General features: G+C 34.9%; 1 protein-coding gene across 3 annotated transcripts in view; it reads left to right on the top strand.

Moving 5' to 3' along the window:
* LOC138696234 (uncharacterized) overlaps window positions 1–13,795 on the top strand; it is a 99,840-nt gene extending 86,045 nt beyond the window's left edge. For all 3 annotated transcript variants that reach the window (XM_069820910.1, XM_069820908.1, XM_069820909.1), the window contains 2 exons: window positions 7,549–7,636; window positions 7,677–13,795. In XM_069820910.1, the coding sequence (XP_069677011.1) occupies window positions 7,549–7,626 (78 nt within the window). In that variant the 3' untranslated portion in view covers window positions 7,627–7,636; window positions 7,677–13,795. The remainder of the gene's footprint in view (window positions 1–7,548; window positions 7,637–7,676) is intronic.
* Window positions 13,796–15,101: the final 1,306 nt, after the last annotated feature.

Genomic DNA, 15,101 nt, shown 5'->3' with positions numbered 1-15,101 from the left:
AGGTCATTTCCAAATTCTCTATCACAAATGCATGCCCATTATCTCTGAACAACGACTTATACTGTGAAAACGATCTTTCCATATCACAGGACATCAGACGAGCATATTTAAAGAGAGGAATGTCACAAACACCTACACCGTCAATTTCACCTACAGGCACACCCTTCGACACCCTCCAATACTTGAGCACATTTTTTTATATCCACCGTTTTTCAGTTAATGCACACGTGAAGCAGCGGCAATGTGCTTGTTTCCAGACAATGTTGCGTTACCCGAGAGCTCTGATCTGCACTTACAGATTTATCACATGGTTGGCAAAATAACACTTTTCCGTCGGTAGTAAAAATGTTTTTAAATTCATCTACATATTGCTGTAGACGCGATCTTAAACTCGATTTGATTTTAGGCATCTTAAGAGGCTAATATACACACGTCTTAAGATAAAAACATGTTTCTGGCTACTGATTGACAATGTCGGAGAAAAGCTTCCTATAGCGACGCCACCACGTCTACGCTACGCAGCTTATGCTTATGGTCCGATAACGGGGAATCACAAGATGTATTTCCTCACTTCATAGGCATGAGCGAGAGGCGAGAGATTTGTTTAAATTAAATAATGTTTATACCGGAGCTCTTATCCGTTGTGTTTCACAAACAACGCGGGAATGAAATCATCTTCAGCAACAATAAACATTCCTAATTATGTGTTTCAAAATCTCTCCTTCTTGTCTATGTTAATTTATTCTCATATAATAAATAACACTTGATATGCTACCTAGCAGTTCCTCAGAACTTGAGGCGATACTATTACAAAAATGGATCACGGATACACCACACAGCCCATAGAAACACGAAGCAACCAAGAATTCTTAAAAAAGATAACGTATTTCTGAGTGATATAATTGATTTAGTTTTAAAATATTTAAAAGTTCTTGTAAAAAAATTGTTTAAGTAAAAAAAAAACTCCAAGATTTATGTGTTTATAATAGATTTCCTGAAAATATGTATTTACATAATTTTTTGTGAAAATATGTGTTTTTATGCGAAATAAAATTCGGGTTTTAAACTTGAAACTTGACATTCGGAATTTTTAACTTTGTTAATTGTGTTTTATCACACGCAAGAAAAATATTTAATTACATAGGAATCCGCTCCTTAGTCAACAGTCATCACCCAGTGCTCGGTCAAAGGAGGATAACAACAGCTGCAACCTTACTTTCGAAGAAGATAGTGCGAATTCTTTGGATTGAGTTCAGAATATGCTACACATGATCCTGGTTCAGAATTTACGATGCCTAGTGTAGGGGTACAGAAAAAGAAGTAAAAAACGAAAATATTGTGATTCATATTTGGATACGGGATTCACTAAGTTTGCTGATAGACGTCGTCCACAGTGTGTGATATGTAACAAAGTTTTGCCCAATATTTCTATGCTCCTTGCCAAGCTTAGGCAGCATTTCGAAACTCATTCTGACTTCACAAGTCCACACCTGTGGAGTAACGGTCAGCGCGTCTGGTTGCGAAACCAGGTGGCCCGGGTTCGAATCCCGGTCGGGGCAAGTTACCTGGTTGAGGTTTTTTCCGGGGTTTTCCCTCAACCCAATACGAGCAAATGCTGGGTAACTTTCGGTGCTGGACCCCGGACTCATTTCACCGGCATTATCACCTTCATATCATTCAGACGCTAAATAACCTAGATGTTGATACAGCGTCGTAAAATAACCCAATAAAAAAACTTCACAAATAAAACTGCATTCTATGCTCCCTGCCAAGCTTAGGCAGCATTTCGAAACTCATCCTGACTTCACAAATAAAACTGCATTCTATGCTCCTTCATTTCGAAACTCATCCTGACTTCACAAATAAAACTGCATTCTATGCTTCCTGCCAAGCTTAGGCAGCATTTCGAAACTCATCCTGAATTCACAAATAAAACTGCATTCTATGCTCCCTACCAAGCTTAGGCAGCATTTCGAAACTCATCCTGACTTCACAAATAAAACTGCATTCTATGCTCCCTGTCAAGCTTAGGCAGCGTTTCGAAACTCATCCTGACTTCACAAATAAAACTGCATTCTATGCTCCCTGCCAAGCTTAGGCAGCATTTCGAAACTCATTCTGACTTCACAAATAAAACTGCATTCTATGCTCCCTGCCAAGCTTAGGCAGCATTTCGAAACTCAACCTGATTGCACAAATAGAACTGTATTCTATGCTCCCTGCCAAGCTTAGGCAGCATTTCGAAACTCAACCTGACTTCACAAATAAAACTGCATTCTATGCTCCCTGCCAAGCTTAGGCAGCATTTCGAAACTCGTCCTGATTTCACAAATAAAACTGCATTCTATGCTCCCTGCCAAGCTTAGGCAGCTTTTCGAAACTCATCCTGACTTCACAAATGAAACTGCAGACTACATCAAAAGAAAATATGACGAACTCCATGCAGTTCAGACAAAAATTTTATCTCATGTAAAGACAAATAACTATAAAGCACTGGAAACGTCGTATTTGGTTAGTCATGATCTGGGTCTTACTGGTAAACCTCACACCTTTGCCGGAATTCTTATAAAACCACTATTAGTGAAGGCAATGAAGTGCATGGTGGACGAAAGAATTGCAAAGTTGATCTCCAGTGTGCCCTTATCAAATAACACTGTGCATAATGGGATCCAGGATCTATAAAAAATGTTAAAAATATCATAATTTCCTGTATCAAAGAAACGCAATTTTTGCTACAACTTGACGAATCCACGGACGTTGCCGGATTAGCTGTGCTAATGACATTTGTGCAGTACGAATTTTCAGATTCTTTTCATGAAGATATTTTGTACTGCAAGCCATTGCCATCCTCTACAAGCGGTTCTGAATTTTTTTTCCCTGATAGATGTCTTCATTGAAAACTTGATACCGGTACCATGGTATTATTAAGATGTACCGAAGTACATCATAATAATATTATGATATGCGTGAATAATCACTTAGTCATTCAAGACGGCGCTCATCGTGTCGGATCCCGGCAACTTAGTCACTCGTAATGAGTGCACCTCTGTACATAGTGCGTTGGACATTGTGCCACTGTCACATATTCTGTGACACAGTACATGAGGGTAGGCCACCAAAGGGAAAACTGAGCGGTAGAACTTAAATTGAGCGGATTCGTTCTTGCATCGGAACTGGAATCCGGTGTGGCTTAGTGGATAAAGTGTCAGCATGTAGAGCTGAAAACCCGGGTTCGAGTCCTGGTGCCGGAGAGAATTTTTCTCTGTTCTATCCATCCTTCATCGATACCATGGAACAATTGCATTAATGGATGCACAGATGGCGCAAAGACCGTGGTAGGTCCTGTTGCTGGCGGTGTTATAAGGATCAAGAAAGTTTAAAAAAACTGCACAAGTAGTCATTGTGTACTACACCGACACACCCTCGCAACGAAAAAAAAAATACCAGCGTTATTAAGGCATGTACTAGACAACGTCGTCTAAATTATCAACTTTGTTAAGGCACGACCTTTGCAGTATAGGCTACTCAAAATTCTGTATTAAGATAGGAAAGTATACATAAGTCATTCTTATTAATTATTTATTACACATGGTTGTCGCTTGATAAGCGTTGTCTTGAGTTTTGAATGACCAAAAGAGTTTGCTAGCAGATTAATTTGAATGATCTGGAATTGTTGTGCAAATTATGTTATTTAGCACACATTTTGTAAAAAATAACGAATTCAGCACATCCATACAAGGGAAACAGAAGACTGTATTCAATGCTAATGACAAAATTGCCGCAATGAAGAAAAAAAAAATAACGTTCTACATAGAAAGAGTCTAGAATAAGGATCTGACATGTTTCTCATTGACTTCAAACTTTACAGAAGAAAATAACATAACAATGAATAACTCATCCATAGCAATAATAAAAGAGCACCATGATAATTTGCTTAAAAATATGAATTCATACTTTCCAAGCGAAACTCAGGAATCGATTCGAAAGAAATATGAGTGGATTGTAGATCCATTGTCAGTGAATTCAAAACCAGCAGCCTTCACTGCGGCAAATATGAGGTCCTTATAGACATGGCTTACAGCCACTGTCAGGCATCATATAAAAGCAAACCACTTCCCGAATTTTGGGTTCAGTTAGGGGAGGATCTTTCGATATTAAGATCAAAAGATAAATTGCTCTTACTGCCTTTTGGTACTACATACCTCTGTGAAACGGCCTTTTCGAAGTACACGGCTATAAAAACATAATATCGAGCTCGTTTGGATGCAGAAGACGATATGCGTCTTCAACTGACTTGTGTGACACCGGACATTGACAAACTCTGTCGCAACAAACAGTACATTCTTCACATTAATTCGGGTGTAAATGTAACATTGTAACATTTTTTACATACCTTAACTACCGGTACTACTTATAATTATCATTTTGTAATTTTAAATAATATTGTCTCCAGTTCTTTTTTTACTATTATTTCCTTGTATGTATATGTATATGTATATGTATATGTATATGTATATACATATAAGTATACTTTCGTATACATATCGTATGTATTATGCTTCATAGAACATATACAGATAGAACTAAACACTAAACATTTCTTGGGGCTCCACGAGAAACTTTTCCTTCAAAAAGGGCTCCGTGGCTGAAAAAGTTTGGGAACCACTGATGTAGTAACTTCGCCATGGCCGGTCCCTAGCCCGGATGAGAAAGAAGGAGGGTACATGACTATGTGTTCATTCATTCCCAAAAATTTTACAATTTCATTAGGACTTCAAGATCACGTTCCAAACCTAACAAAATAAGATAATGAGGTGAAGGAGAAATATTTATGACGAAAACACTTCTCTTTAAAAACGAAATAGATTCCCTTCGCGTACTTTCCATTTAACCAATAAATATCCACTGTAATAATATAATTATCTGCAAACAATCGTAAGTCAATCAGCGTCATTAGACTTACTTAAATTAAATTATGAATAAGTAATAATTAACATTACATTATTACAAGCAATATACAAGGGATATGACACTGTTTGACGGAAGTTTGGCAACATCCCTATTCGGCAAGGATCGTGGCCTGCTGTTTGACGTAGTGGGAGAGAAACGGGTAGAATGGGGTGAGTAGAGGCGTTAACTTTTCCAAGAACGACGACAGCGCTGAAGGGGCATAGATCCGTTGGTGCAACTGGAAGTGAAACTGGAAGTATGTCCCCGTTACCATTTCACTTGAAATAGGAAGGCAATTGTGGTACCAAGGGATGTCCAACATACAAATTCATTACTATATTTACAGTTCGTTCAGAAATGTCAGATAATTGATCATATACAAATTAATAAATGTCGAAACATGCACTAACCCTCAAAATATGCATTTGCATATGCGCATATGCATTTTCGAAAAATCCGGGCCCTAGTCATGACTTCTATTACGACGGCATCATTACAAATCTGATGTAATTTCTTGATTAATTGTTTTATAATGCTGTCGTACAAAAATAGCGTATGAAACTCATTTATAATGTTATACAATTATTACATTATAAACTTGTTTCATAATACACTATTAATGAAATAATAGATATTATTGAGTTGCTTGAACTAAAATTAAAGGGGGATAATTTATGCAATGAGTTTCGATGTGTGGAAGATTATATTGTAAAGTTTATTTTGATGGTAATTTTTAAGAATGGGTTGGGATGTTTTCTGAACCTACAGCTAAAGAATGAATTTGCAAATTCTTTTGTGCTTTGTCATAATTATTATAGAGTCGATTATATGTGTTCGGAGAGTGTTTTTTTTAAGCGCATGAATACAAGGGAAAGTATAGAACTGAATTTATTAATGAAAGCATTGTTTTGTTTGATAGTATCCTATTTTTGTTTTCAAAACCTGGCAACCATAAATTTTGTGTAGACCGGGTGCAAACTTAGTATAGTCTTGCACACTATTATACATTATCTTATTCCGTAAACAAAACGATTAGGAATATTATTATCAGTAAGTTAAAAAAAATCATTTGGGCGTTATTTATTTTTGTTCACATTTTTAGAAATTCATTGCTCAGAAGAATCGGTATAGGAAAATATAAATCATAAGCGTGGAGACCCAAATGATCATCTCACTGAAACAGTTTATTTTCCTTTTCTGTAATATGTGGTGCCGGTAGTATTTTGTGATGAAAATTTTCATCGTGCAAAACATTTAGTGACAGGCACAGAAGGTGCATAAATACAGAATGCCTGCTTACAAAGTGAAGCGTGGTGATAACGTCGCTTGCGTCGTCTGTAAACGTGATCACTCATCACTAGGGCCCGGATTTTTCGAAAATGCATATATGCGCATATGCAAATGCATATTTTGAGGGTTAGTGCATGTTTAGGCATTTATTTAGTTTATGTATGATCAATTATCTGACATTTCTGAACAAACAAACTGTAAATCTAGTAATGAATTTCTATGTCGAACATCTCTTGGCGCCACAATAACCTTCCTATTTCAAGTGAAATGTTAACGGGACCATACTTCCAGTTTCACAATACATGCAGGTAGATGGACGTTGCAGACCTTTTTCACAAAAGTTATTTCTTCCATTCCTTTCTCAATGCAGTATCCTCTCAAAGTTTGTGTCGACAGGACCGCAGGTGTTCATCTGTTGACTTGTTTTTCATCTACTAATAGTTTATGCGGTGTTCTGTGAGATTAAACTAAAAATGCCTAAAGCTAAGTCCACTAAATAATTTTTAATTAAACAGTAGCTTTCAGGCAATAGTGACTATTCAAGTGATGGCGATGTAGTGTATTGTCAAGTATGTGCGAAAACTGTGAAATGCGAGAAAACGTTTTAAGTAACTAGAACAGCATTCGAAAACAACTGCACATCTCAGGTCAAAACAAAAGGGTACCGGTAAGAACACGCAACAAGTACTTTTAACTGAGGCGAAATCACGGTCTGAAGTTAGTATATTTTCCGCTGACCTTTGTAAAACTTTTGTATGCAGAACATTCCGCTGCATAAATTAAATAATCCACATCTACGATCATTTCTTCAAAAATATTGTCTTAATGAGAGGACACCAGATGAATCCAACAGTCTGACATAGTAGGGAACTGCGTATGGATTTTGGTTGATGAATCAACAGATTCGTGTGGCAGATACATAGCGAACTTCATAGTGGGTAAATTATGTCCAAAAGAACCCAGCAAACCTCATTTACTTTCATGCAAAGTGTTGGAAAAAGCAACCACAGTACAGTTGCAAGATTTGGTTAGTGCAAATTGTTTTGTTTTAGTGCATATTTTCAACATTTTTAGTGCATATTTGCATGCATATTTTAGGTATTTTCAGTGCATATATATCCGGGCCCTACTCATCACATACGCCGGCACAAGCAATATTCAGTGTTTAGCAGGGATCAGAGTGACTTAAAGTTTATTGTTTCTAGTGCAATGCAGTATTGTTTGTTCAATAGAAACCCAGTAGGCTATATTTGTTTAAAGGAAGAATGTGGCATTTACTTTGTATCTTTTGGTTTTTATTATTTCCAGATCCTTGGGACCATCATTTCAGTTCTCTACTTCCTGGGCACGATCCTGTCCTACAGATCTTACAGAGGGACTTTATAATATATATATATATATATATATATATATATATATATATATATATATATATAAGGAAACAATGGAAAAACAAACGAGAAGCTGACATGATGGTAAAGTTTTTTCTTCGGTTGTAAAGAAAGAAGGCTTTATAAATATATGCTACAGAAACAACACCTGAAGAATTCTGGTTTCAACCGAGCATCAACAGAAGAGAATTGAAGCGAGATCAACCAGTGGTCAGATTGATTCCGGTATCTGCACCATGTCAAGAGAAGAATTATTGTCTTTAGCATTTATTAGTAACTTACTGGTTTTATAAAGTGGCTTAAGTGACTATTTGCTTCAAAGACTTCCAAAAGAATTTGCTTTTTCAAAATCTTTTTCAACATATAGTGTCGTTTCGTAATAACCGTTCATTGCTCAACAATTTTTAAATAGATGTTTCAGAGTCCTCTCGTATTCCTTTTAAGGTTACAGCATAAACAAGAAACTTTAAGCTATATTTACCGAAGGTTAAAATATCGTGCCTATGCTTCCTTTTAAAGTTTCCACTTTTTAAAGAATGACTGACTGAATTTTTTTCAAAAATTATTTCAACTGAAAACATACTGAATGTTCACCATTTTACATCTGTGATAATGTGAGAGTACAAATGTCACTTAATGAAGCTTAAGTTGATTTGGCTGAGCAATTCGTATGCAATTTACATAATCTTAGACATTTGTGAACTTTCAGTTGAGAGACCTGTACTTGAATTTAATAAAATAACGACTGAAGTTTCAAGTGATTCTTTGTTAAAGCCAAGCAGTTTACTGAAGATATTTAGAATGAGTAGTGAAATACAGAATGCTATATGAATTTGATTGTATAATTGTGACTCATAGTTTTTTAACAGAAACAAATTACTTAAAAAATTGAAAGCTTCTTTAATTGCTCAAATGTTACACAGAGACATTCAAACTTCATTCCGATCTGCCCTTCATTAACTGAAAGCAGACTAACAACCTAAATGAGAATAATGTGTAGAAATGCTGTTCCCTGCCCAACACACCTTAATAATGTGAACAGCAAATTTAACAAAGATTCGAGAAATTTCATAATGATGAAATATAATAGGCCTACATGTATTTATAAAGATTCAAGAGATGAAGTAAGTTAGATAGGTGAATCTTAAGACATTACTTTCATACTTTCAAAAGTTGCAACTATACATGGCAGAGAATACAAGTAAATAATGGGAAAGGAGATATAATTCTGTGCTTCCTTAACATTGAACTAAATTAAAATAAGTGGTCAGCATTACCCGAGGAATTTTTAATAAACGAAATGGCCTCATATGAAACGAATACCGCTTTCTCCTATTCTACCACTTATTTTAATCGATTACCATATAAATACGTCGTACTTCCTATGGCTGCTAATGGTGAACTGGTTGGTCAGTTAGCGCAGTGGAAGCAATAGAATTAATAAATACAATAGTTCAAACAACATGATATATAATCTGACTGAATGTATAACAAGTACAATAATAATGTACAATGAGTTGATCGATGAAAGAGGAAAGATGCATATGATGCAATGTTAACATATAATAATAATACTGAATATGATATACTCAATGACCGCCACTCTTCAATATTCCTTATAATACCGCTCATACAATTTATTTAACCACGACCATTCATAGACTATGAACACACATCTATACATCTATACAATAAAGATTTAAAACTCTGGCGTATCGTAATAAGAGGAGGAAAGAATACCCATACTTTAAAATCAGCCAGTCAATCTGTTCCTATTTAACTAACTCAATTCAAGTACAATGACTTCTTTGAGCTCTAGAATTGTCTCTATTATGACTGACAACACTCACGAAACTTCCGCCTATTGCCAAACTATGTAGCATTCTATCTGCACTCTAATTCTACACGCGGCGCTGTATTCACTCAATCGTCAATGCTCAATTATTCCACACTATATAAACCCGACGACAATAATCATCAATATACCGACACTATGATCCTCAGTATATTCTTCCAATACAAACCGACGACGATTAATTTCATGCAATATATACTTCACAGTATTTTCATATTATTCCACGACGACTACCGGTATTACATTACCAAATTAACCTTCATAATAACATATTATCCTCAACGATTATCAATACAACCATATTCATATTGCACGGCGACTAATACTTTACCAAATTAATCTTTCACAATACTTTAACCCAAAGATAAAAAAGTTTTTTTTTTTCTTTCACCATATTAGTAATGTCAAAATAAGTGCTTATACAAATTTTGGCCACTCGAGCATAATTACGAGGGACGTAAAAATAAGTTTCTCTGGATCCGTTTACAGAAAGAAAACACAATTTCATGGAAAGCCTTATTGTAACAGATACTGCAATTGTTGAGCTATTTTTCGACATATTTTCCAACGGAATTGAGACATTTGTTATACCGTGGGATCAACGTTTGAATCTCTGTGTCGTAGAAATCTGTCGCCTGGGTTCGGAACCAGTCTGCACCTCTCTTTCGATCCCGTGGTATGACAAATGTCTCAATTTCAGCGGAGAATATGTTGAAAAATAGTTGAACAGTTGTATCTGTTCCAATAAATTGTTCATGAACTTTTGTTTTTTTCTGTAAACGGCCCCAGGGAAATTTATTTTTACGGCTTTCGTAATTGCGCTCGAGTGGCCAAAATTTGTATAAACACTTGTTTTGACATCATTAACATGGTGGAAAAAAATAACTTTATCTGCCCCCATGAGAAGGTTTGCTTGTGAGTTTACAGTGAAAGATTTTCTCTTAGACAGAAAACTATGAATGGATGATGAGTTTACTATACACTAGTAGAGTGGAATGTTGATAAATTTTAGTGCGCAACAGAAAATTGGTAAGATTTCATTGACAGTATTTGTTTTTCAACATAATTCCTTTTTAACGCACATTTATTGGCACGATCCAGAAAAATGTTATTCCCCTGAAATAAAATTCTTTAACGTATGACTGAAATCATATTACTAACGCGATCGAATTTCCTTTTCTTAAGTTCGGTTTGAAGTTCGGAAACAGTAAATAATCTGAAGGAGCCAAATTTGGTTTATATGGCGGATGACACAACAGTTCAAACCCACAATTTTACAATATCAGTCCAGTTGCAAACACTTTGTTGAAGACTGACTTCTTATCTCAACTTCTTTCGTCCTGTGAGCTTCTGTTCGAAATGTCTTAGAAGTTTAATCTCTAATGGAGATTGACTCCATTTTTGCAAGAAAACAATAATGAATTTTAAGCAAGAAATCAACCATATTGTTTCTTCCTGCATCCAGCAAACTGAAACTATAATATTTCCAACTAATTTCTGCGCCGGAAACATTTTTGGATCGAAGTGGTTAAGGCATGTTTCGTCCATAGTAAGATACCTCCCAAAAATGTTGTTTCATCTCTTGAAAACACTGGACAACTCAAGGCAACTCTTCACCCTACCCGATTCTGATAGCAGTCAATGCTCTCTAGATCAACAGTAGGAAAAGATCATATAAAAGATTGAAAATAATATTTGCCATTAAATTCGTTGTCGTCTGTGATGGGCTAAATCTTATCAAACTCTTAACCCTTTCCAGCCCAAATTAAATTGAAAATTAAAAAAAAAATATTTTGACATGAAGGAGAAACGCTGCCCGATAGTGTTTTGTTTCGGGATTTCTTAAAAATAACTAAGAATATGGCTATGATAACATATGGAGTCATTTGGCATTTTACATGCATTCTCAGAGCAGGTAAAGTGTATGATGCCATATGGAATCATTGGGCTGGAAAGGGTTAATAGAGGAGGGTAATTTATTATGTACAGTCATTTAATTATTTGACTGGTCGAGATGTCACTTGACAACAACCTTACAGAAGAGATGCGCTCGCGAATCGTATGCTATCGGATAACGATCAGATAAACAAACGGACATTTCTAAGTATAATCCGTCAACACATAAGCTACTGTTCTCCACCTGAGACCTACGCAGAACAGGAAAGCCTCACTCTCATCGCCCCTGTGGTAGAATCCGTTTTCCTCGCTCACAAGACGGAGCTTACCACTTTTCATAAATCCTCTAGTGAGGTTTTGGTTGGTTCTTAATTTGTCAAGTCATATTTGTATCAAGTTAGGAAAACTGACTCGATAGAAGTTAGCTTGCTGTAATTTCAGTTCCAGTAATGCTTATTGCTAGTGAACTACGGAAAATATTGAAAACTTATACCCCGTTCTAATTTAACACTCAGATAAGTTTCCTCGTTGTAATATCTTGAGCATTTCTATCCGGATATAAACTACATTATATAACGTCGTGTCATTACCTTGATATATATTCAGAAACATATTGTTTCGTTATTCCAATTTTTACTAATTTTAATGAGATACTTTTTTAGTCCTTGAGACTTCTAATCTAATACTTTATAGCACAGTGTAACATATCCCGTCTGAAGACAGCTGGTTTTCGAATTTGCGCCATTTGAGATTGAATTCAAGTGCAATTCAAACTGTTAAAGTAGTTTCAGGTACTGTATCAAATCAAGCAAAAACTAGAAATTATTGTAACTTTACACTATATGATACTGAATTGAGGGCCGGTTTCACCAAACATATTATTTAACTTTAATTATTACTTAAATTCTTTTCAATTGACACGTAAAGGGACAATGCATTTCACCAACAAAAATTGGGCTTTAAGCTCTCATTAAACTACATTTAAGCTAATTGGTCAATATTTGATCATTTAAATAATTAATTCTGCATTATCGACGATAATTTTCATCATGGTGAGGACAATGATTGACTTGATATTTGAATATGTCGATTTCTTAACAATACGGGCGAAGATACGAGTATTTTCCGAAAGAGAAGATTATTTTAATACAATGGGCGAAAAATACGGTTTAGGCTAAGCAAAACATCAGCATTGTATATTTTGAATAGTATAGAAGGTGATTTAGAATTTTCAACTGATAGGTAAGTACTTCCTAATTATTTAAATTATACATTTATTGAAGAAACATTTAATCAATTTTCGATTGCCTAAAATACGGCAACTAAAGTAATATGACAAATTTATCTTGTAAGCCTAATATTGCATTTGAAGGCATTGGAATAGCGAAAATCCACGAAGTCTTTCGATTTTGCTTGTTGCATATTCCCTTACATCTATTTTCATATTATCCCTTTTTGTCTTCAATATTGCTGAAGACATTGGGATGAGGATTTTTGCACTGAAATTTCTTTGTACTTATTTCCAACCTTTATTCTTTTTTTCTGAAATCTGCCCATCCGTGTCTTTGTTTACGATGATTTTAATAATTGTGTTTTGAGGTTGTCCCCCAGGTTGCCTCTGTTTATGATTGCATTTTATAGTTGTAATATAACAAATGAAACTCGCTATAAAGATCATTGCTTGTATTAACAAGGCACATGGCCTTCGAAATTATGATTTTAACATGATTCCGAAGGCCATGATAACTTAATTGGGAATTAAATTAATTGGCTTTAATTTAAATTTGTATTAATTTGATGAAATGCGGACGAATTAAATATGATTTAACTTCCATATTTTAAGTTAAATTACAGTTAATTGTGGATTAATAACATGTTCGTGAAATCGGCCCTTATTATAAGATTCTTTTAAAGCTTAAATTCAACGGACTTGATTCAAGCTACCGTACTTGATAAATTTAATGTGAATCTGGCTTAACAAAATCACTCGTTAGCCTCGTCTTCCATGTAGCTCTCTCGGTCTCTCGAGTACGTAATAAACAATAAACTTTACGATATACCGGTACCCAATTACAACAGAGATGAGTTAGATTATAGCTGAGTTGTTAAGAACTATCCGTTTTATTATCGGAATAATGGACATGGATATGTACAGTACTGCAATTTCAAATTTTATTGATCATGTAACATTTTTCGAATACAATAATATTCAGTGAAGTTAAGATTTGACTTTTTTTCATTGCCAGTGAAATACATAACACACGTCGCGACGTTTCGAAGATTGAATTTTTCTTGAATACGATATCAATGTTTCTTCCTCGATAAAAGTAATAATCAATAAGTTTTGCTTCCTGTCGTCTTGTAATTTATCGTGTACTAAAAAGTGGACTTAATAAAACTTTTTATTACTGTATCTGTTAATTTATTTTAACAACAGATGGTCACAGTTATCCCTACTCTTAGGCACCAATTTCTAGGTTTCCTCTAATTGCATGTTCATTAATACCATTTTCATCAATATTCATATAGGCTAATATGCATTTGGCATTAATATTAGAGTAATAAATGTTGATATGAGAGAAATCTGGTTAGGTAAAACAATGTATTTTGCTTGCTAGAATTCTCAATGTTTTGTTAACACAATCCCTATTTGTAGTTCAGAAAAATTTATTAGGCCTACCTACTTTGAATTATATAAAATTCGACTTGCTGACAGCTGTTGCTGAGAATAACTTCCACCGGCATCCAAGCACTTTTCTACTCATTCCTCCCCCTAAATTTCGGACTAATTTTCTCAAAGTGTCAACTTTTTGGCTGCTCTTTGACATGCAGAATATTAAAGATTAGTATCTTTCAAAAGTGTGCGTAATTATGTTGATGGTGATGTAATCGATCTTTATATCCTCAGTGTATCGTCTTTTCAGGGTCTCCGTTTTCCTAAAGGCTGATTGACAAAGTTTCAGATTATCTCTTCCTTACCAATTTCTTATACAACTTTTTCAAAGTGCACTTCTTATACCATGTAAGTAGTCCGAAATGCCCTTTGACACGCCTCAAATTGATTCTGTTTGCTGTTAACAGTGTCACAAACGAGGAATATTGAACTCTTCGATTGTATACATACATGTTCATCGCTCAACTAGGGTTGCCAGATGTCCCGATTTGGCGGAACATATCTCGATTTTCGTATATATTTTTTTTTTATTTTAGAAAATTGACATCATTTGTATAATTGTATCGTTACCGAGTTAACTATATTTTTTTCTAGGTCTAAATAATTACATTAAATTTAAATTAACAATGTAGGTTTGCAAATTGGAGAAAAAATCTAATATTTTGGCAATTGTAAGGTTTGTGAGAGCGAATACAATGGTGAATATGATATTTTCTAAACATTTAAAAAGAGACGTTCATCAGAAATGCATGGCACAGAGAATGGAAAAAAGCTTATTGAAAATGCTTAAGTCCAGTTGTAAATAAGCTCTAAAAATCGCTAGTTTGGCTTGACAAGGTTCTAACTGACAAAATCAGCGAAATTGAGGTTGTGTGCTCATAACTTCTATTGACTATTAAATTGAAAGAGAGGGGAAATGGGAGGAGACCATTCAATCATTTATTTATAGGAAACTGACTTTTGCTGCTATCTGTTGACAAACAAAGAAATTAGTACTGTACCATAGTTCTATTTTTAATTTTGACAAGGTTATAACTACAAAATC

The sequence above is a fragment of the Periplaneta americana genome, chromosome 3 (assembly GCF_040183065.1).
Source record: "Periplaneta americana isolate PAMFEO1 chromosome 3, P.americana_PAMFEO1_priV1, whole genome shotgun sequence".
NCBI lineage: Eukaryota > Metazoa > Arthropoda > Insecta > Blattodea > Blattidae > Periplaneta > Periplaneta americana.
This window is presented reverse-complemented; position numbering and strand designations above follow the sequence as displayed.